At 42.6% G+C, this 24,537-nt stretch overlaps 1 protein-coding gene across 4 annotated transcripts in view; it reads left to right on the plus strand.

The window, feature by feature from the left end:
• Window positions 1-24,537, plus strand: part of CWC25 (CWC25 spliceosome associated protein) — a 41,070-nt gene that overhangs the window by 2,687 nt on the left and 13,846 nt on the right. The window contains exons 1-4 of one of the 4 annotated variants that reach the window (XM_081582271.1): window positions 3,650-3,724; window positions 13,995-14,287; window positions 17,603-17,651; window positions 20,545-20,717. In XM_081582271.1, coding sequence (XP_081438397.1) covers window positions 17,634-17,651; window positions 20,545-20,717 — 191 coding nt within the window. In that variant the 5' untranslated portion in view covers window positions 3,650-3,724; window positions 13,995-14,287; window positions 17,603-17,633. Of the gene's footprint in view, window positions 1-3,649; window positions 3,725-13,994; window positions 14,288-15,722; window positions 17,339-17,494; window positions 17,652-20,544; window positions 20,718-24,537 lie in introns of those variants that run through there. The other 3 variants (XM_081582272.1, XM_081582269.1, XM_081582270.1) reach the window with 3 other exon arrangements.

A 24,537-nucleotide genomic window follows, 5' to 3' on the forward strand; every position in this document is an offset into this window, starting at 1 on the left:
TACCACCTGTAACAGAAGCATGGAGTCTTAACCACTGGACCACCAGGGAAATCCCAATAATTATATTTATATGGATTTTATTTATTTATTTTTGGCTGTGCTGGGTCCTCTTGTTGCGTGGGATTTTCTGTAGTTGTGGCTAGTGGGAACTACTCTTGTTGCAAAGCATGGGCTCTAGGGTGTGAGGGCTTCAGTAGTTGTGGCTCATGGGCTTAGCTGATTTGCAGCATATGGGATCTTCCTGGATCAGGGATCGAACCCTGCACTGGCAGGTGGATTCTTTTACACTGAGCCACCAGGGAAGCCCTATATTGATTTTTAAATGTGTATAAATGTGGCCCATCTCTTGAGTCGGAATTTCTTAAGAGCAACAGCTTTACTGTGCTTGCTCCCTGTAGTGGCCAGGAGTCCTCTTCCATTCTCACATTCACTCATTTGCTCATGTAATCACAATACAGAATGCCTACTGCATGCTAGATACACAATGGATGCTCCTTATAGGATGGCGACTGTTGGGCAAACAACAGACATAACTCTACCAACATACACATTGGGTCGAATGAAAGCTGTCTTCAGTTTCCTGCCCTTTTTGTTGTGTCTCTGTTTTGACAGACACATGCTAGGACTATAATCAAAGTTGCTTTCAACACACCTAGCCACCTCCAACTTTTAACTCTAGCAATTAAAAGGCCACCCTTTTAATTAAGTGTTTCAACACTAAACAGAATTTGGACTTATTATAGCAAGAGTAGAATCTTTCATTGCCCAGCAGGAGTCTAGCTTCAAGTCCTCCTGTTCCCTATGCAATCACTACACTTTTTTTTTGTCTCTTAATAGTTTCCAAGAAATCCGGTAGCTTTGAGTCCAATTCTACCCAGTGTTGCTGAGGAAGTTTTTGAGAAAGTTCAGCTGAAACAAGACTTAATTAATTAAACATCAAGTGTGGAAGAAGGGACTTCTTCCCTCCTTGTGCTCTCCTTTTACTGGCTATCCGATGGCCACATGCTGGTGGGGTCAGAACTCCGTGATGGAGTATTTCAGCACAAGGCAGCTGGTTCCTATTTCAATTCAGTTTTCTTCCACAGAAACCTCTCCATTTCTAAGAGACACCTTAAACCCACCTGACATCACTTTTACAAGGTTGTTTGTAGAGTGATAACCGAAATGCTTAAATGTCCCTTCCTGTGCCACTTAGTAAGTATTGCTTCAGTGGATGGAGCAGGTGCCACACTCAGTGCTGTACTTCGACTTTGAATCTTGCCCCTCAGTTTGCCCCAAGGGTGGGATGGGTACTACAGGTATAGGCAGTTTGACAGTAACTAGTCGACATGTCACAAAAACCACTGAACCACAGAATGAAAAAATTATCCCTTTTTTCAATTCTTTTTCATTCCTGAGTAACTTAAGTGAAAAATTGTATTTGAGATCATCTCTCTAATGAGAGACCTAAAAGAAACGTCACTTCTGAATCCTTTCTTTTTTTAATCAATGAGAGTAGATGTAAATAACTAGCTAGTGTTTAATAATATTGCATTTGGCTTTTCATTCTGTTTATTGCAAGTGGTACTGATTTTCTTTTTTTTAATGACAGTCTTATTGATATAATTCATATATGATACAATATACCTATCAAACATACACAATTCAATGGTTTTAGTATATTCACAGAGTTGTGCAACCCTCACCACAATCTCATCCCCAAAATAAACCCCATATCCATTAGGAATCACTCCCCATTTCCTCCAATCTATCCATCTGTAGGTAACCACAGATCCACTTTTTGTCTACATGTGTGCATACATGCTAAGTTGCTTCAGTCGTGTCCGACTAACTTTGCGACCCTACGGACTGTCCATGGGGTCACAAGAGTCAGACACAGCGACTAAACCACCACCACCATGGACTGTAGCCCACCAGGCTCCTCTGCCCATGGGATTCTCCAGGCAAGAATACTGGAGTGTGTTGACATGCCCTCCTCCAGGCTCTTCTGCCTATTAGAGGTCAAAGCACAGTTATATATGGTTTTGAGACTGAGGGATGTAACATTATTGACAGTTTACACAATCCAGGTCTACAGGTACAATGCAAGCAGTGGGTGAGTCATGAGTCATAGGATTAAGAAGGAAGGTTATCTCCTGAGGAGTTATGACCCTTGATAAGATTAAGAAGGAATATTATCTCTAAGGAGGTCTAGTTAATGCAGATGCACAATACCCACTAAAGGGGAGGGAGGAGGACCAACTGGACAAAGAAAATTTTTATGTTTAAATTTTTCTTGTCTTCTTGCTTTGTTGTTTGTTGGCCACACTGCATGCAGCATATATATGTGAGATCTTAGTTCCCCAACTAAGGATCAAAGCTGTACCTCCTGCAGTGCAAGCAGAGTCTTAACCAGTGGACTGCCAGAGAAGTCCCCCAATTTTTCTTGTCTTGTTATAAAATATGAGTTTTATTTCACTGCTATGAATATTCATATATAACTTTTTGTATGGATATATGTGTTCATTTAACCTATGTGTATATATTGAAGAGTGTAATGCTGTGTCATATGGTAACTATGTTTAACCTTTTGAGGAACTTCTAGACTGTTTTCCAAAGGGTTGATTTTCCTTTACAGCTATGAGAACTAATAAGTGAATTTAGCAAGGTTGTAAAATATAAGGTTAATATACAAAAATTATGTCTTTATATATGAAAAAAAAGTTTCTCCTACTCAGAGACTCAGTTCTAACCACCAAATCCGTGAGAGTTTTTCTCACATCAAATAATTCTCTGGTTCTCTGTGGATCTCAACTGGGTGTCCAACATTCAATTTTTTTTCTTTTTTTTTACTGTAACCATTCTAGTGGGGCTGACATGGTTTCTCCCTGTAGTTTATTTTATTTTATTTTTTGATATCTCCACACAGCATGTGGGACTTTAGTTTTGTAGCCAGGGATCAAACCCACATCCCCTGCATTGGGAGCATGGAGTCTTAACCACTGGACCACCAGGGAAGTCCCCAACATTCAATTTAGTTCAGTTCTGATACTTTCTACCTAGAGTCAGCATCCAACCCACAGGATGAAGGACTCAGTCTCATTAGAGTGTCCCCCCGCTCCCGAAACTTCAGATACCAAATGCAAGTCCAGGTTGTCACCTGTACTTCGGACCAATCAGCTATATATCATTGGCTCCCATACTTCTTCAGTACCACAGTTTGCTAGAACAGCTCACAGAACTCAGGAAAACAGTTTACTTACTAAGTGTTAGTCACTTACTTACGTCCAGTTCCTTGAGACCCCATGGACTGTAGTCCGCCAGGCTCCTCTGTCCATGGGATTCTCCAGGCAAGAATACTGGAGTGGGTAACCATTCCCTTCTCCAGGGGATCTTCCTGACCCAGACATCGAACCAGGGTCTCCTGCATTGCAGCCAGATTTTTTATCATCTAAACCAGCAGCGGAGCCTCTTACTTACTAAATTACCAGTTTATTATTGGCTCAGATGGTGAAGAATACACCTGCAACATGGGAGACCTGAGTTCAATCCCTGGGTTGGGAAGATTCCCTGGAGGAAGGCATGGCAACTCACTCCAGTATTCTTGCCTGGAGAATCCCCACAGACAGAGGAGCCTGGTAGACTACAGTCCATGGTGTCACAAAGAGTCAGACATGATTGAGCAACTAAGCACATAAAAGGACACAACTGAGAAACAGCCAAATGGAAGAGAAGCATAAGGAAGGTATGTGGGAAGGAGCACGAGGCTTCCATGACCTTTCTTGATGGGCTGCCCTCCCAGCATCTCCACGTGCTCACCAACCAGGAAGCTCTGGAATCCTTTTAGTTAAGAGTTTATTTTAAATGTACACTTCATTATATAGGTCTGTCCACTGTTGATTAACTCAAAACTCCAGTCTTTTTCCTCTCCCCTGCAGTCAGTGGGTGGGCTCAAATATCCAACCCTCTAGTCTCAAGGTCGTTTCCCCTGGCAACCAGCTATCCTGTAGTAATAGGCGGATTGAAAGAGGCTTGTTATGAATAACAAAAGATGCACCTTTCATCTTTATTGCTCTTATCCCTTAGGCAATTAGAAGTGGATTAAGAGCTCCTGCCAAGAGATGAATACCAAATATTTGTATTTCTTATTACATCACAATATCACAATTTTGTTGTTGTTCAGTCGCTCAGTCTTGTCTGACTCTTTGTGACCCCATCCGTAGACTGCAGTGCTCCAGGCTTCCCTGCCCTTCACCATCTTCACCCTGCCCTTCACAAATGTATACCAATATTGGGCTTCCCAGGTGGCACTAGTGGTAAAGAACTTGCCTGCCAATGCAGGTTAGTGGTAAGAGACAAGGGTTTTATCTCTGTGTCAGGAAGATACCCTGAAGGAGGGCACGGCAACCCACTCCAGTATTCTTGCCTGGAGAATCCCATGGAAAGAGGAGCCTGGTGGCTACAGTCCATAGGGTCACAAAGAGTTGGACACGACTGCAGCGACTTAGCACACACCCACCCACTGAATCACTATGTTGTGCACCAGCAACTTAAATAGTGTTACAGGTCAATTATACTTCAAAAACAAACAAATAAACAGACTAATAAAAAAGAGATCAAATTTGTGGTTACCGGAAGTAGCCTGTGGCAGGTATGGTGGGGGAACTGGATGAAGGTCATCAAAAGGTATGAACTTCCAGTTATAAAATAAACAAGTACCAGGGATGTAATGTGGTTGTTCAATCACTTAGTCATGTCCGACTCTTTCCGACCCCATGGACTGTAGCACACGAGGCTCTTCTGTCCCTCACCATTGCCAGGAGTTTTCTCAAATTCATGTCCATTGAGTCAGTGATGCCATCTAAACATCTTATCCTCTGTCACCCCACTCTCCTTTTCCTTCAGTCTTTCCCAACATCAGGGTTCTTTTCCAGTGGGTTGGCTCTTCGCATCAAGTGGCCAGTGTACTGCAGTTTCAGCCTCAGCATCAGTCCTTCCAATAAATATTCAGGGCTGATTTCCTTTAGAATTAGCTGGTTTGATTGTCTTGCCATCCAAGGGATTCTCAAGAGTCTTCTCCAGCATCATAATTCAAAAGCATTGATTCTTTGGTGCTCAGCCTTCTTTATGGTCCAACTCTTACATCCATACATGACTACTGGGAAAATCCTAGCGTTGACTATATGCACCTTTATCAGCTTCCCTGGTGGCTCAGATGGTCAAGAATCTGCCTGCAATGCAGGAGTTTGATCCCTGGGTCAGGAAGATCCCCTGGAAAAGGGGATGGCTGCCCACTCCAGCATTCTTTTCTGGGGAATGGACAGGGGAGCCTGGTAGGCTACAGTTCATGGGTTATAAAGAGTTGGACATGACTGAGCGAACTTCACCTTTGTTGGCAAACTGATGTCTCTACTTTTTAATATGCTGTCTAGTTTTGCCATAGCTTTCCTTCCCAGGAGCAGCATTTTTTTAATTTCATGCCTGTAGTCACCATCTGCAGTGATTGTGGAGCCCAAGAAAATAAAATCTGTGCCTGATTCCATTTACTCCTCTTCTATTTGCCATGACATGATGGGACTGGATGCCATGATCTTCGTTTTTTTAACGATGAGTTTCAAGCCAGTTTTTTCACTCTCCTCTTTCACCTTCATCAAGAAGCTCTTTAGTTCCTCTTCATTTTCTGCCATTAGAGTGGTATCAGCTGTGTATTTGAAGTTGTTGGTATGTCTCCCCACAATCTTGATTCCAGCTTGTGATTCTTCCAGCCCAGCATTTTGCATGATATATTCTGCATATAGGGCTTCCCTGTTGGCTCAGATGGTAAAGAATCTGCCTGCAATGCAGGAGACCTGGGTTCGATCCCTGGGTTGGGACCATCCCCTGGAGAAGAGAATGGCAACCCACTCCAGTATTTTTGCCTGGAGAATTCCATGGACAGAAAAGCCTGGCAAACTACAGTCCATGGGGTCGTAAAGAATCAGAGGTGACTGAGTGACTCACACACACACACACATTCTGCATATAAATTAAACAAGCAGGGTGACAATATATAACCTTGTCATACTTATTTCCAAATTTTGAACCAGTCAGTTGTTCCCTGTCCATTTTTAACCATTGCTTCTTGATTGGCATAGGTTTCTCAGGAGACAGGTAAGGTGGTCTGATACTCCCATCTCTTTAAGAATTTTCTACAATTTGTTGTGATCCACAAAAAGGCTTTAGTGTAGTCAATGAAACAGAAGTAGATGTTTTTCTGGAATTCCTTTGCTTTTTCCATGATCCAACGAATGTTAGCAATTTGATCTCTGGTTTCTCTGCCTTTTCTAAACTTAGCTTGTACATCTGAAAGTTCTGGGTTTATATATTGTTGAAGCCTAGCTTGAAGGATTTTGAGCATAATCTTGCTGGCATGTGAAGTGAGCATAACTGGTGATAGTTTAACACGATTAATATAATTAACACTGTTAGATGTTATATATGAAACTTCTTAGGAGAGTAAATTAGAGTTCTCATTACAGGGAAAATTTTCCTCTTTCTTTTATTTTGCTTCTATATCAGATGATAGATGTTGGCAAAAAAAGAATAAAGGTGAAAAAATGCATTCATGAAAAAGGCAAATTCTGCTCAGTTAATGAAGGATATAGAGGTAAATACATCCTATAAATATTTGTTGTGAATTTACTATGTGCCAGCAGTGAGATCACACCTTAGTTGAAAAGACAGAAAATAAATAAATGCATAAATAATCCAATATCAGGTCATGATACAGGGCATAACCCAGGCAGAGGCGTCCCCAGGCAAACAACTTCATTTAGTACTCAGTGACAGCAGCAGGAATGTGCTCATTCAAGTTCTTTGCTGGGTTTGGGAAGCATGCTTGGACCTACAACCCCAAACCTGCTTTTCCAGCACAGTGGGACATTTTGCCCCACTGAGTGGATATTGTGATGGTTTCTTTCTGTGTGACTTTCACTGAAGCACATGTAGAGAAGACAGCACATATTAAAAGTGTGCAGCTCAATGAACGTCCCACCCTGAGCACACCTGGGTAACTAGCCTGCAGCATTCCTCCCCAGGTACCCTTGTGGTCCCTCTGCTGCTAATGCTTACTAGTGTTCTGACACAAACACTATAGATTTGTTTTGCATGTTTATGAACTTTATATATAATGGGAATATACAGCACATGAGCAGTACATACGTTCTGGTTCTTTTACTCATTATTACATCTGTGAGATATAGTCAAGTCGTTGTCTCCATCAGTATTGGTTTTTTTTTTGGTCATCTTTTATTGTCTGACTGTGTCACAGTTTATTTACCCGTTCTATTAATGGACAAATGAATCATTTCCACTATTCTTTTTATAAAAATATTTATTGGAATTTAGGGAATATAGTTGATTTACAATGTTGTGTTAATTTCAGGGGTACAGCAAAATGACTCAGACATACACATATATTCATTCGTTTTTAGATTCTTTTCTCAATATAGGTTATCCGAATACTGAGTAGAGTTCCCTATGCTATAGAGTTGGCTGTCTGTCTTAGATATGGTAGTGTGTGTGTGTTCCTCCCAAGCTCCTGATTTATCCCTCCCCCTACCCCATGTTTCCCCTTTGGTAACCATAAGTCTGCTTTCAATATCTGTAAGTCTCCCACTATTTTTTTTTTTTAATAAATCATTAATTTTTCTGGTTGCACTGGGTCTTTGTTGCTGTGCATGGGCTTTCTCCAGTTGCAGAGAGCAGGACCACTCTCTAGATGTGATGTGTGGGCTTCCCACTGCGGTGGCTTTTCTTGTATTGGAGCACAGGTTCCAGGATGCATGAGCTTCAGTGTTTGCAGCATGTGGGCTCAATAGATGTGGCACATGGGCCCAGTTGCTCCAAGGCACGTGGAATCCTCCTGGACCAGGGATTGAATCCATGGCCCCTGCATTAGCAGGTGGATTCTCATCTCCTGTACAGCAGGGAAGTCCAGCTCTTACACTCCACATTTGAGGCAGTAAAGTGAGAAATTTCATGTTCATCTTATACATTCAGATAAAAGGGATTCTTTTTTTTTTCCGTTTGTCCAGCAATGTCAACTCGTAACTTCTGGGCTCCCAGGAAATTCCTTCATTATTCTTTTAATATTTTTTTTCTAAAAAAAAGAGAATATAAGTGAAATAAAAACATCCCAGACAACCAAAAAATAAAATAGCATCACAAAAAATAAAAATTTAGGAATAAATTTAACAAAAGATATGTAAGATCTCTATTCTGAAAATTACAAAGTACTGCTGAAATTAAAGAACACTCATATAAATAAAAGAATATACCATGTTAAAAAAAACAAAGAATATACCATGTTCACATGTTGAAGACTCAGTAGTGATAGGGGGTATCAATTCTCCAAATCCATAAATTCAGCACAATCTTACTCAAATCGCAGCACTTTTAATTTGTCAAGCTGATTCTAAAATTTATAAGGAAACATAAAAGTCCTAGAATAGCCAAAGCTATCTTCAAAGAAAGGAGCAAAATTGAATGACTTAATATGGCCTGCTTCCCATACTCTATAAAAAGCCATGGTAATCAAGACAGATGGTACTGGCATAAGGACTGACAAATAGATCAATGGTGGAGAATCGAGAGGCTAGAAATAGATCCCACTTATTTGATCATTTGATTTTTTACCAAGGCACCAAAATAATTCAATGGGGAGAAAAAGTCTTTTCACAAATAGGTGCCAGAATAACTGGATATCCATATGGAAGAAGACGAATCTCATACCATACACAAAAATAATTTCCAGAGATGGCTCATTACTACCTAGGGTAGACCCAAAATGGAGTGATATGAGCCAGTTAAGCCTAGAGTTGACTATGACTTCAGTGATATCCAGTAGTATGTACTATTCAAGTCTCTCTAAAATACAGGAATACTCCTTAATAACCATAGAACCAGCCAAATGCTATGGGCTAATGGCCCACCACAGAAAATGCAGATTGGTGAATTGGAGACTATTATTATGTTCTGTGCTGCTGCCGCAGCTTAGTCACTCGGTTATGTCCAACTCTTTACAACCTTTTGGACTGTAGCCTGTCAGGCCCCTCTATCCATGGAATGGAATTTTCCAGGCAAGAATACTGGACCGGGTTGCCATTTCCTACTCCAGGAGATCTTCTCAGCTCAGAAATAGAATCCACATCTTCTATGTCTCCTGCATTACAGGTGGATTCTTTACCTGCTAAGCCATCAGCGAAGGCCTTTATGCTCTGTGATTCCTGTTAAAAAACAAAATTCAGGACTTTTCTAGTGGTCCAGTGGTTAAGAATCTACCTCCCAATGCAGGAGACACAGATTGAATCCCTGCTCCAGGAAGATTTCTGGGGCACCTATGACTGTGCACCACAAGTACTGAAGCTGGCACGCCCGATAGCCTGTGCTCTGCAATGAGAAGCCACTGCGGTGAGAAGCCTGCACATCACAGCTAAAGAGTAGACCCCACTTACCACAACTAGAGAAAGCCCTAGAAAGTCCTGCCACTAGAGTGCAGCAACGAAGACCCAGTGCAGCCAAATATAAATAAATTTATTAATAATAAATGTGTGGATCACAACAAGCTGTGGAAAATTCTTAAAGAGATGGGAATATCAGACCACCTGACCTGCCTCCTGAGAAATCTGTATACAGGTCAAGAAGCAACAGTTAGAACTGGACATGGAACAACAGACTGTTTCCAAATTGGGAAAGGAGTACATCAAGGCTATATATTGTCACCCTGCTTATTTAACTTATATGTAGAGTACATCAAGTGAAATGCCAGGCTGGATGAAGCACAAGCCGAAATCAAGATTGTGGGGAAAAATATCAATAACCTCAGATATACAGATGTCACCACACTAATGGCAGAAAGTGAAGAAAAACTAAAGAGTCTCTTGATGAAAGTGAAAGAGGAGAGTGAAAAAATTGGCTTAAAACTCAACATTCAGAAAACTAAGATCATGGCATCCGGTCCTATCACTTCATGGCAAATAGATGGGGAAACAATGGAAACAGTGACAGATTTTATTTTCTTGAGCTTCAGAATCACTGCAGATGGTGACTGCACCCATGAAATTAAAAGACACTTGCTCCTTGAAAGAAAAGCTGTGGTCAACCTAGACAGCATATTCAAAAGCATAGACATTAGTTTGCCAACAAAGGTCCATCTAGTCAAGGCTATGGTTTTTCCAGTAGTCAGGTATGGATGTGAGAGTTGGACCATAAAGAAAGCTGAGCGCTGAAGAATTGATGCTTATGAACTGTGGTGCCGGAGAAGACTCTTGAGAGTCCCTTGGACTGCAAGGAGATCCAACCAGTCCATCCTAAAGGAGATCAGTCCTGAATATTCACTGGAGGGACTGATGTTGAAGCTGAAACTCTAATACTTTGGCCACCTGATGAGAAGAACTGACTCATTGGGAAAGACCCTGATGCTGGGAAAGATTGAAGGTGGGAGGAGAAGGGAATGACAGAGGATGAGATGGTTGGATGGCATCACCGACTCGAGGGACATGAGTTTGAGTAAGCTCCGGGAGTTGGTGATGGACAGGGAAGCCTGACGTGCTGTAGTGCGTGGGGTTGCAAAGAGTCGGACATGACTGAGCGACTGAACTGAACTGAACTAGCCCATAATAATCTTCCCTTAAGTTTCTGAGCGGAGGAAGGAAGGAAGGAAGAAAGGAATGCTCCCTAATTTGGATGAAGCTTTTTGACTTAACCCTACCTCAATAGATCCCTCTTCCACCACTTTCTGCAAGAATTCATGTCTAAGCAGACCATTTGATCAGGGCCTATACTTGTTAACCTGATTTAGTAGCTGTGGGGCTATTTGTGGTTATTTGACTGTAGAACTGACTGGCACAAGATCCAAAGGAGCATCATTTGGGTATCTATCTCTGGAGTAGCTGAGGAGTAGCAAAGATCTGACTCTATCTTGGGAAGAGCACTTATCAGTTTGCAGACTATGGCTATAGTACAATTTGTCCAGTGTCCGACATCCACTGAATGGAAAAATGAATGATTTCATAAACAATGAGTAGCTAGATGAAAGACAACACAGATCAGTCCTGGCAATTAATTTCTTAATTCACCTCTGATATCTCCCCTCTCCTCACTTGAGAAAACAGCTGTATTACAGCGTTTGTGCATAACCTTTATGTTTCTTGGCTTAAGACAAGATCACTTCATTTATTTATTTATCTTTGAAAAATAACTTTATTCTAAAGCAGTGGTTTTCTAACTCTAGTGTGCACATGAATCACAGGAAGAACTTTCTAGAATCTGAGGATCTCACCCCTGGAAAGTCTGATTCAGTGGTTGAAGGGTAAAGTCCAGGAATCTGTCATGTTTAAGAAGACCTTCTATGTATTCTGTTACAGGTAGTCTCAGGTCACACTTTGAGAAACACTGGTGAAAAGAAATTGGCTCATGTAGTTTCTGCAATTTCAGTTATTTCTACTTCAAAAATAGCCCTGTCTTGTTTTCAAATACTTTCCACCACAAAACTGTGGCACCCTCGTCTTTTAGAAGTATTTTCTTCCTGCTAATGTTTGCTATCAATCAGCCCTAGAAGATAAGCCCCCTAGAAGATAAGTTACTATGGACATTGGTAACTTTGTCAGTAGAATTGTTTATTAAACACCTACTACCTAACAGATAACATGGAAAATGTTTTACAAATTTTATTGCTTCTAATTCTTACAACTTTGCAGGGTAGGTGGTATCACTCTTATTTTACAGATGAGGAAAAATCCTCAGAGAGGTTGTGTAACTTGTCCAAGGTTATATAACATACCTGACAGACTTGAGATTGAAATTTAAGTCAAAGCCATAGCTTTTTAAAGCATGTTGTTGTTCAGTTGCTCATTCATGTCCAACTCTTGGCGACCCCATGCAGCACGCCAGGCTTCCCTGTTCTTCACCAACTCCCGAGTTTGCTCAAACTCATGTCCCACGAGTCAGTGATGCCATCCAACCATCTCATCCTCTGTCATACCCCTCTCCTGCCTTCTATCTTTCCCAGCATCAGGGTCTCTTCCAATGAGTCGGCTCTTTGCATCAGGTGGCCAAAGTGTTGGAGCTTCAGTTTCAGCATCAGCCCCTCCAGTGAATATTCGGGATTGACTGGTTTGATCTCCTTGCAGCCCAAGGGACTCTCAAGAGTATTCTCCAACACCATAGTTCAAAAGCATCAGTTCTTCAGCACTCAGTCTTCTCTGTGGTCCAACTCTCACATCCATACCTGACTATGGAAAAACCGTAGCTTTGACTAGACAGACTTTTGTTGGCAAAGTAATGTCTATGCTTTTGAATATGCTGTCTAGGTTGATCACAGCTTTTCTTCTAAGGAGCAAGTGTCTTTTAAATGGCTGCAGTCACTGTCCACAGTGATTCTGAAGCCCAAGAAAATAAAGTCTCTTACTGTTTCCATTGTTTCCCCATCTATTTGCCACGAAGTGATGGGACCAGATGCCATGATCTTAGTTTCTTAAATGTTGAGTTTTAAGCCAGTTTTTTCACTCTCCCCTTTCACTTTCATCAAGAGCCTCTTTAGCTTTTCTTTGCTTTCTGCCATTAGTGTGGTGTCATCTGCATATTTGAAGTTATTGATTTTTCTCCCCGCCCATCCAGCCCAGCATTTCACATGATATACTCTGCATATAAGTAAAATACGCAAGGTGACAATATACAGCCTTGATATACTCTTTTCCCAATTTGGAACCAGCCTGTTGTTCCATGTCTGGTTCTAGTTGTTGCCTCTTGACCTGTATACAGGTTTCTCAGGAGGGAGGTAAACATATAACCCCATTATTTTTTAACTTTTAAAGCATATAACTCCCTTATTATTACATGAAACTGTTAATATTAACGATTATTTCTATGAATTCATGCCCTATGCAAAACACCTTAGTCTATTGTGATTTCAGAACACAAGGCCTTTAAGGATCATCCATCCATTCATGTATTCATTTAACAATATTAAACAGGACTTCCCATGTGGTGCAGTGTAAAGAATCTGCCTGTCAATATAGGAGATGCAAGAGACTTGGGTTCGATCCCTGAGTTGAGAAGATCCCCTGGAGCAGGAAATGGCAACACATTTCATTATTCTTGCCTGGAAAATTCCATGGACAGAGGAGGCTGGTGGGCTACAGTCCAGGGACGTGCAAAGAGTTGGACACGACTGGGTGCGCGCGCGCACACACACACACACACACACACGCAAGCAACTACTATGTGCCAGAAAGTGTGTCATGCATAAGGGATACAAAGGTAAAGGTCTTTAGCATTATGGAACTTGCATGGATGCAGACATATATATAGGCAATTTTAGTAAGAGTAAGTGATCTATAAATTTAATATATTTCTCAATAATAACATTAAAAACATCATTTCTGGAACTGGACAAGTTGACCTGAAAGTTCATTTAGAAGAATAAAATTGTAAGAAGAACCTGAAACTCTAGGAAAAGAAGAGTAGCGAGGGTGCAATGGGCCTATATCATTAAAACAAAGCTGTCAGGGCAGTTTGATAAGAACACATGAATAGATGGATTAATGGAGTGGAATAGAGAATTCAGAAACAGACTCAGATACAAATGGGAATATAGTATATGTGTATACGCATGTATTTCACACCAGTGGGGAAAATATAAGATTATTCTGTAGAGATGTTGAGATGAATGTGTAGCCAACCAGAAAGACAATTTAAAAAATTCCAAAGGCTAAAACATTTAATACAAAACTATAATGATACATAAAGGAAACTTGAGATAAATGAAATGCTGATTGAGGAGGATATAAGGATGGTGGGGGACTTTTATTGCATTGATTTTTTTTTTGACAGCACCATATGTCATGTGGTATCTTAGTTTCCTCACAAGGGATAGAACCCATGGCCCTGGAGTGGGAGCACAGATTCTTAGCCACTGGACCACCAGGGAAGTCTGTACCATGTTGACTTTTATATCTCTTAAAACATATTTACAGGGCCTCCTTGGTGGCTCAGTGGTAAAGACTCTTCCCACCAATGCAGGAGACATGGGTTTGATCCCTGGGCCAAGAAGATACCACATGCCTTGGAGCAACTAAGCCCATGGGCCACAACTACTCTGCTCTAGAGCCTGGGAGTCACAACTACTGAGCCTGTTGTACCACAACTACTGAAGCCCATACACCTTAGAGCCCGTGCTCCACAACAAGAGAAGCTATTGTAATGGAAAGTCCAGACACCACAATTAGAGAGTAGCCCACACAGCAACAAAGACCCAGCACAGCCAAAAGTAAGTAAATAAATAAATCTTAAAAAAAAATATTTACAATGTATTACTCGTTAAAAAATGTTTTTGTTAAGAGTATTTGGCTAGGGAAATAAAAGTTTAGCTCTAGCGTAGTAAGTGAGAGGTAGGAAGTCTTGTGAGGCTGGAGAAGTCAGAAGAGTCAAGTCATGAAAGAACTGTGCATTGTGGCTTTTGAGATCTTAGTTCCCCAACCAGGAACTGAACCCAGGCTCTCGGCAGTGAAAGTGTGGAGTCCCAACCACCAGACAACCAGGGAATTCCCAGGACTTGACATTTTAAAAATGTGGGTTTTATAGTATGAATAATGGGGAACTGTGAAACTTTTTAAAGCAGTGGATTGATAAAATTATATGTGTTTTAGAGAGACACAGCCTGCACCCACATAGATAGCAAAGTATCTCGATTTTGACATGTCCAGTTGGAAATGCCTAATGCTGCTGCTGCTGCTGCTAAGTCGCTTCAGTCGTGTCCGACTCTGTGCGACCCCATAGACGGCCGCCCACCAGGCTCTGCCGTCCCTGGGATTCTCCAGGCAAGAACACTGGAGTGGGTTGCCATTTCCTTCTCCAGTGCATGAAAGGGAAAAGTAAAAGTGAAGTCGCTCAGTCATGTCCGACTCTTAGCGACCCCATGCCTAATGCTGCTGCTGCTAAGTCGCTTCAGTCGTGTCCGACTCTGCGACCCCATAGACGGCAGCCCACCAGGCTCCACCGTCCCTGGGATTCTCCAGGCAAGAGTACTGGAGTGGGTTGCCATTTCCTTCTCCAATGCATGAAAGTGAAAAGTGAAAGTCAAGTTGCTCAGTGGTTTCCAACTCTTAGCGACCCCCTGGTCTGCAGCCTACCGGGCTCCTCCATCCATGGGATTTTCCAGGCAAGAGTACTCGAGTGGGGTGCCATTGCCTTCTCCGCCATGCCTAATAGCCAGGCTTAAAACCCTGGAGCTTGAAGGGAGCTATGACTGGAGATAATGAATTTGGGATCATTAGCATATATTAATAGATGGTAACTGAAGCCCTGTGAGTAGATGAGATCACAAAAGGAGAACACTGTGAAAAGGCTTAAGACAGAACTTCAGAGGCAGAAAGAGGAAGAAACAAAAATGTTCCCTGAGAAAGATCTAGAGAATGAAAATTTGGACAGTGATGGGAAGAAATTAAGTGAAAAGTGTTTCAGTAAGGAGAGAGTAAATTCCAAAGGTTAGAGGTAGTCCAGATGAGGGTGAAATGTGGTTTTCAATTTAAATTCAAGGAGGGCCGTATTATTGAAGGTCATGGGAAGAATAGTTGAGTGGAGAGTTCAGGTTAAGCCAAAGTTGAAGCGGAAGCATCTTGCCTCCATAGTGGAGGCAACTTGTTTTAAGTTTGCTAAAGACAGAGAGGAGATTGCAGCAGCTAAGGGAAAGACACGAACTTTTTTCTTTTTAAGGGATCAACTAAGTATATCTAAAATGATGATGATGATAATAAGCCAATACGTAGGGAGTTAGAGGAGAGAGTGAGAAATTGAGTAATACTTAAACTGTTTGGTGTAGCTTTCAGGTGTCTCTTTCCAAAGAGCTCGTAACCATAGTCCTTTATGTCTCAGTACAGAAAGAATTCAGCCAGAGGCAAACTGATACACAAGAAGTGATTTATTAGAATAGGAGCTTGTGAGGCTTACAAGCAGGAGGGCAAGGTGGTGCTGTGTCCAGGCTACAGTTTTATAATCAAAGGAAAAGTGGGGAGAGCTAGAAGACCTTCTTTGTCTTTCTTCAGTAGACATCATGATTCTATCATCAGTTCCTGCTCCAAGGTGGGCAGGGGAGTTTTCTTGTTCCTATACGATCAAGCTAGGTCCACAAATTATTATTTTTTACATGAGCAGAGAGTCCTGACCTAGCAATCATTAGCTTATTCAGCTCACTGGGCAGGATGTGGATATCATGCCACCATTCATTGTTTTATGTTTTGGGGGCATGTCTCCTGCTTCTGTTGCATGGTTTATTGCTTAAGCAAGCCTGCTTTCTTCAAGTCGCTCAGTCGTCTCCGACTCTTTGCGACCCCATGGACTATACACTCCATGGAACTCTCCAGGCCAGAACACTGGAGTGGGTAGCCTTTCCCGCCTTCAGGGGTTCTTCCCAACCCAGGGATCGAACCCAGGTCTCCTGTGTTGCGGGCAGATTCTTTACCAGCTGAGCCACAAGGGAAGCCTGCTTTTAACTTGGAAGGGTCTCCCATATTTTTTCTACTTACAATCCCCTAGTGGCATTAACTATTTAATCAACTACTTTATCAATACCAGATGTGAAGGGTGGGATCCCAGCAGATGAACCTCCATGCCTTAGATTAGGAGGGATGCCTCTTCCACCATAAACGAAAGATAAGGGAGAAGCTGGCAGATTCTAAAGGTTTGATGCAGGGAAGCTGATGGAATTTCGGTTGGCTGGATTCTGTTTAACTTCGTAAAATAAGCTTGGGGAAAGGGAGGTGGCTGTGAGTCGAGGTTTGACGAGAGTGCTGATTTTTTTTTTTTACTGTGCACAAAGAGTTCTCTTTATATAATGAAACAATTTATGAGAAATAACATAACCTTTACAATTAAGATATATGGAAAATATATCTTAATTGTAGAGTGCTGATTTGAAAAGCCGTTTTACACACTCTGGGTGGCCTAGGCTGGTCCACGCTGGGGCTCGGGAGTGAGATCTGGAGGGGGGTTCCCAAAGACGCCACAGTGCACTGCCATGGCAACAGAACCGCCGGTGAGGCCCAGGCTCAATTAGAACCCCCAAACAGCGCGTGCGTTCTAAGTCGCTTCAGTACCGGGGCTCCTCTGCCTATGGGATTCTACAGGAAAGAATACTGGAGTGGGTTGCCATGCCCTCTTCCAGGGGAATCTTCCTGACTCAGAAATGGAATGCGCGTCTCCACGTCTCCTTCACTGGCCAGTTGTGTTCTTTACCACTAGCGCCACCTTGGAAGCACAACCCCACAGAACTTCAGCTTATTAACACACCATTTGGAAAGCTAGGAAGAAGAGCGAACTCAAGGTGACCGAAAGGAAATCACAGATCCCGCGATATCATGGGCCGTACTCCGTGAGACTGCTCACGAAGCTACCGCCACGCAACGCGACAGCTAGTATTAAACGTCACTGTCCTGCGACGCTGTCTCTGTAATAGGACGCCCTCCCGGAAGTGGGCTCTGGATCGGGCAGTGAAAGTGGTAGCCGGTTGTCCCCGGGACGAGATCTCGGGAGGTCTTTGTTGAACTGTTTCTCCAAGTTTCTCTCCTATCCTTCCTGCGTCTTCTAGATCCGCGGAGTCAGGAAACATCTCCACCATCATGGGAGGCGGAGACCTGGTAAGTGAGAGAGCCCAGGGCTGGAGGAGAACTGAGGCCCGAGACCAACTGGGGCTGGGGACGGGTGTGGCAGTGAGTATTCTTGATAACGCGGCTGTGCTTTCGGGGAGAGGGAGCTGTAGCCCTGGACAGGGGGCGGATCACTGAGGCCATGGAGGGACGGGGCGGAGACTTGGAAAGGTGTGTGAGGTGGGTCGCCAAGGATGGCAGGTGGTGTTTGTTGGCAGGAAGCCCTTCTGGCTGGAAATTCTGGGGAGCTTCGGAATGGTTGGAACCGTGGCTAGGAAAGGAGGCAGGTATGGAGGACGTGTTACGCAGATTTTGTTTTGTATATTTTGTCTTGGGGTACCTCGCCTTTCCTCAACTAGGAATTCAGTCTTGTTCAGCGCTGTAATTGTGATTTGTGCCCCATTCTCATCCCTGAGCCGTGTTCTGGTATCACAGAAGATCTTCCTCATGTTCGCCTTTCTGACTTTCACACCTTTAGTGCAGCATTCTGATCTGTAGTGGCAGAGCTTTCTTCTGAATTCATTGTTGTTCAGTCACTTAGTCGTGTCCAATTCTTTGTGACCCCATGGACTGCAGCACGCCAGGCTGCTGTCCTTCGCCGTCTCCGGAGTTTGCTCAAACTCAGGTCCACTGAGTCAGTGATGCCATCCAACCATCTCATCCTCTGTAATCCTCTTCTCCAGCCTTCAAGCTTTCCCAGCATCAGGGTCTTTCCCAGTGAGTCGGCTCTTTGCATCAGGTGGCCAAAGTATTGGAGCTTCAGCTTCAACATCAGTCCTTCCAATGAATATTCAAAAATATTCAATCAATCAAAAGGATTGATTTCCTTTAGGATTGACTGGTTTGCTCTCCTTGCAGTCCAAGTGACTCTCAAGAGTCTTCTCCAACACCACAGCTCGAAAGCATCCGTTCTTTGGTGTTCAACCTTCTTTATAGTCCACCTCTCACATCCGTACATGACTATTGGAAAAACCATAGCTTTGACTATATGGACCTTTGTCAGCAAAGTGATGTCTCTGCTTTTTAATATGTTGTCTAGGTTTGTCATAGCTTTTCTTCCAAAGGGAAAGTGTCTTTTAATTTCATGGCTGCAGTCACTGTCCTCAGTGATTATAAGTTATGTGGCTAGTTCTCATAACCTGTATAGCCACCAAATGGGAAAATGTACTCATAAGAACATGATGCAAGATCAGAAAAATGCTAATCTCCTGAAAGTGTAGCTAATTGAATCAGCAAATAGATCGATTTAGCCATTTGTCTAGTAGCTATATTAGAGTTTGTCAGATGTTATCAATTAGAATGACTTCCAAGATACTATCATGGTTAGTCCAATTTAGTGTCTTCAAGTAGCTGCATTTAGGGACAGGAAAGTTCAAATCCCAAGTTTCTCAGCCTCAGCACTATTGACATTTTGGGCTGGATAATTCTTTGTTGTATGTGTAGTCCTGTGCATGTAGGATGTTTAGCAACATCCCTGACCTCTGGCTAGTAGCACCTTTCTCCCCGAGTTGTGACAACCAAAAGTGTCTACAGACATTCCCAAGTGTTCTCTGAGACGCAAAATCACCTGTATTGAAGGCAAGAGAGAAGGACCATTAGGACAAGGTGGAGGGTGGGGGAGGAAGGGTTGAATAACCTGATGAGGGGAAAGTGAAATATTGCTGCTATGAGCCTTGTGTTACACCAAAATTTGTGACCTCTGGAGGAGAGGATTTCGAACTGGGGTCAGAGATGAGGCTTGAGTACTTGGAGCTTTTTGTGTACCGAAGTTTTATTAAAGTATAACGGAGATAGGGAAAGCTTCTGACATAGACATCAGGAGGGGACAGAGTGCCCCCTTGCTAGTTTTTAGCAAGGTGTTTTATGTCTGTTAGAAAGCTTTTAATCAGATAAGAGAGATACCTCAAGACTGAGGGAATTTCACCAGGCCTTTCCAATCCTGATCCTCTCCAGTTCATTCTTTACTTGCTAAGCTGGTCATGCATTTCAGCTGCATATGAATGTTTAATATTTTCTACTGCCAACAGGATAAAATTCAGTCCCTTAACATGGCTTATAAGGCCCTTAACCTGTTGCTTTCTTTATTGGCTTCATCTTGAGTCCCCTTCCCATCAGGTTGCTCTCCTATCTCCAGCCATGCTGAATTATTTGTATTCTGTTCTTTCTCACCACCGGGCCTGCAGTTGTGTGTGCTGTTACCTCTCTTTGGAAATCTACTTCACTCGTCCCTGCTTCCTACATCACTGGGATAATTTATAATTGTCCTTAGATGTCACTTCCTGCAGAAAATCTTCCCTGGTTGGGAAGCTGAACCAATGCAGTGACTCATGGGGAGAAAGGGAGAAGTGAAGCACTCCTTGAGGGTGAAAGGGAAGATCAGAATCAGGGGGAGATTCTTGGGAAGGAAGGTTGAAAGAGGTACTAGGTGTGGTTGTAAACCATGCAAGTTCAGGGCAAATTCAGTGGACTCAAGGAAAAGAAGATTGTATTCTTAAGAATGTGTCCAATGCCAAAGGCACCTGAGTTCTGTCACCTTTCACAGTCTATACCTTCCCACCTCTCTGCCTCATTCTGCTATTGTCATCACCAACCCTCACTTCAGGCATGGCCTGTGGAAGTTAGACTCATATATTTCAAGATAGAAGTAATTGAAGGGAATCTCGGAGGGGCCTGTTCTATCCTGAAATTTTATGTACTTGAACAACCTCTCCTCCACCCCCCACATGTGAGAGATTGTTGGGTGCCAACGTTGCCATTGTTAGAGACATCTTGCCCTTACACGGCTGCCTTGGCGTGAATGGGGTGGGGTGAGGCAGTAGGGCCAGTTATACTCACCACACACCTACTCCCTGCCTTGTTTTCTCCCTCCTTTCATTTGCCACAGAATCTGAAGAAGAGCTGGCACCCGCAGACCCTCCGCAATGTGGAGAAAGTGTGGAAGGCTGAGCAGAAGCATGAGGCTGAGCGGAAGAAGATTGAGGAGCTTCAGCGTGAGCTGCGGGAGGAGAGGGCCCGGGAGGAGATGCAGCGCTACGCGGAGGATGTCGGGGCAGTCAAGTAAGCAAGGCGCTGGGGCCATTTGGGCTGGGGGTGTCTTGATGTGTGGGGAATTGCAGGCCTGTGGGTGCATCGTCCAGTTGTTGCATAATAGCTGGATAAAAGAATGAGTTTGGAGTCAGTCTGAACTGGGTTCTAAGGCTGACTTTGTATGGACTAGCCCAGCTATGTAACTGGGAGCAAGTTTGGGAGCCTCAGTGACCTCAGCAGAACCAGAAGGGGTGAAAGTACCCAACTCCTAAGGCTTTTAGAGGATCAGATGAGATGACATGAAAAGGCCTTAGTGTAGGCCAACTTCATGGTAGACAATTGACAAGTAACTGTGACTGAGGATGACTGCCTCTACCCTGCTCTTAGTGTGTCGAGGCCACATTCCTGCTTTTGTTGATGTACGTACCGCAGGCTCAATTTAGGGAGCCGATGAGGTCCCATGGAAGGAGATAGATATTGTGTCTGTCAGTGAAAGCTTTGTGACTGTGGACAGTCTCATTCAGTTTCCTCTTGTATAATATCGGATAGAAGTAACAGATGATACACCCTACCAGCCTCCATAAAAGGGGATGGGAGTCAATGTGTTCTGAGAAGAATAAAAAGCATAAAATGTACAGTGCATTCCTAAATCAGAATTGAGTAAAAACTCTAGACTAAAATTGAGTAGTCTGTACTGTTCCTTGGTCGTATCCTTGTGGACAAGTCTCCAGGGTGACATATGACATACTTTCCCCTGTATTGGATATATAGGGCTTTTCCTTAGTAATTTCATGACAGGAGGATTAGTGACATTTGTGTGTGTGTGAGTGTGTGTGTGTGTGTGAGAGGAGACACAGACCAAGAGAGAGATTTAGTTTCAGTTCATGGAAATGGTATTATGGAATTTAGGCAGAATAACAATTACATTCTTTCAGAAAAATAGATTGAGAGAATGCCATTCTGACTTAAGTATGAGTTTAAAATATTTGGAATATTTTAAAATAAAAGGAGTTTTGGAATTTTTAAAGTACAACACAATATATTTAGGGCATTAATATATAAAATGAGCTAAGAGAATCAAATTCTGTACTTTTTTTTTTAACCATAGGCACACATTAAATTATTTTACTTTTCATACTTTGTATAAATTATATCCTTTATAATTTAAAGTAAGCCAGTTTCACACATTTGGACTAATTCCTGGGCATATTATAAGACATTCTTATATGTGACCTTTTAGATTTTGTGAACCCTTGATTTTAAAACAAATGTCAACTTTAGACAGAATATCTGTTAGTCAGAAGAGTTTACTTCCCAACTAACCAAAAGTAAAAAATTATTTTGAAATTTTTATTCAGACAAGTGTTACAGATTATGCACCTGATATGTCAGAAATTTTGAGCTTTGCAGAGTCTAAGGAGGTCAGAGTATAGATGAGCAGCTTCAGAGCTGGGAGTCCAGTGTTTACCATGTTGCTGACCCTCATGCCGTCTTGTCTGCTGTGAATGGGAGGAAGGTGATTTTATATTCTTTTGATTTTTTGCCCCAACCCCCTCACGCATATCCTCCAATATTGTGAAACTCAAAGGTCAACATGTCGGTCCCTTTTCTTGGTTTTTACTTGCAGATGTAGTTAGACGATCTGCTTGTCCAGCGGACTGGCTTGTGTAGTTCTTTGCACAGTGTCGTGCTTTTCATGTATCCAATAAAAACCCTTGACTGTTCAACAGCTCACTTCTATGGTTCAGATGATATATGTTTATTATGCTTCTCTCCTAGAACAAAGAAAAAACCCTTAATATCTACATTATCCTTGATCTTCATCCAAATTCCTCTTTGCAGTAGAGTGTTGCTTTAGTATTCTCTGATATTAGAAAATTGTGTTTTCCATGCACGGGTCTACACCAGCATTTCTCAACCCTTGCACTTCAGCGTGTCCTTGGGAGATTAGATAAATGAAGATGGGAGTGATTCCCACTCAGGCCAACTTCCTAAGAATAGCAGGGGTTGTCTGGGGCAAGGGCATCTGTAAATTTTAAGAGCTCCCTGGGAATTCCCTGGCTGCCCAGTGGTTAGGACACCTTTCACTTCTCGCTTTCACTGCTGAGGGCTCGGGTTTGGTCTCTGGTTAGGGAACTAAAATCTCACAAGCCACTTGGATGGCAAAAACAATAATCTCCCTGGGTGAGCCTCGTGGGCAGCCTCAAGAACCTATTCTATATCCTTAGTGATAGCAACAGCAAAAATCTGTAGATTATTTCATTTTTATATGACTTTTACCCTATATCTTTTCTCATTTAAAAACTCAGAGAGAGGATCTCATTTAAAAACAATGAGAGTTGGCAGTTACTAGCTCCGTTTTATTTAAACATTTTATTTATCTGTTTATTTTTGGTTAGGTCTTCATTGCTGCCCAGGGGCTTTCTGTCATTGCCGTGCGTGGGCTTCTCATTGCAGTGGCTTCTCTTGTTGGGGAGCACAGGCTCTAGGCACGTGGGCTTAGTAGTAGTGGTACACGGGCTTAGTTGCCACGTGACATGTGGGGTCTCAGTGCCCGGACCAGGGATCTAACTCATGTCCCCTGTATTGGGAAACTAGCTCCATTTTAGATGTGAGGATGTGGAAGTGTGAAGAAATAACTTGCATGGTTACCAGGCTGGTTAGTGGTGGAACCAGGCCAAGTCCAGTGGCATTGGATCTCTGTGATTACAACATGGTTTCTTACCAGAGGGCCTGAGGAGGACTCATATTAGTTGAGTCCTTTTTAAAAAAAAATTTAATTAATTAATTGATTTATTGTTGGCTGTGCTGGGTCATCTGACCTGTCTCTTGAGAAACCTGTATGCAGATCAGGAAGCAACAGTTAGAACTGGACATGGAACAACAGACTGGTTCCAAATAGGAAAAGGAGTACGTCAAGGCTGTATATTGTCACCCTGCTTATTTAACTTATATGCAGAGTACATCATGAGAAACACTGGGCTGGAAGAAACACAAGCTGGAATCAAGATTGCTGGGAGAAATATCAATAACCTCAGATATGCAGATGACAGCACCCTTATGGCAGAAAGTGAAGAAGAACTAAAGAGCCTCTTGATGAAAGTGAAAGAGAGTGAAAAAGTTGGCTTAAAGCTCAACATTCAGAAAACTAAGATCATGGCGTCTGGTCTCATCACTTCATGGGAAATAGATGGGAAAACAGTGGAAACAGTGTCAGACTTTATTTTTGGGGGCTTCAAAATCACTGCTGATGGTGATTGCAGCCATGAAATTAAAAAACGCTTACTCCTTGGAAGGAAGGTTATGATCAACCTAGATACCATATTTAAAAGCAGAGACATTATTTTGCCAACAAAGGTCTGTCTAGTCAAGGCTATGGTTTTTCCAGTGGTCATGTATGGATGTGAGAGTTGGACAGTGAAGAAAGCTGAGCGCTGAAGAATTGATGCTTTTGAACTGTGGTGTTGGAGAAGACTCTTGAGAGTCCCTTGGACTGCAAGAAGATCCAACCAGTCCATCCTAAAGGAGATCAGTCCTGGGTGTTCATTGGAAGGACTGATGTTGAAGCTGAAACTCCAATACTTTGGCCACTTCATGCGAAGAGTTGACTCATTGGAAAAGACCCTAATGCTGGGAAGGATTGGGGGCAGGAGGAGAAGGGGACGACAGAGGATGAGATGGTTGGATGGCATCACTGACTTGATGGATATGGGTTTGGGTAAACTCCGGGAGTTGGTGATGGACAGGGAGGCCTGGCGTGCTGCAATTCATGGGGTCGCAAAGAGTCAGACACGACTGAGCGACTGAACTGAACTGTGCTGGGTCATTTGTTGCTCCATGGACTTTTCTC

The sequence above is a fragment of the Giraffa tippelskirchi genome, chromosome 3 (genome assembly GCF_054371585.1).
Source record: "Giraffa tippelskirchi isolate mGirTip1 chromosome 3, T2T-mGirTip1v1.2.pri, whole genome shotgun sequence".
Classification (NCBI taxonomy): domain Eukaryota; kingdom Metazoa; phylum Chordata; class Mammalia; order Artiodactyla; family Giraffidae; genus Giraffa; species Giraffa tippelskirchi.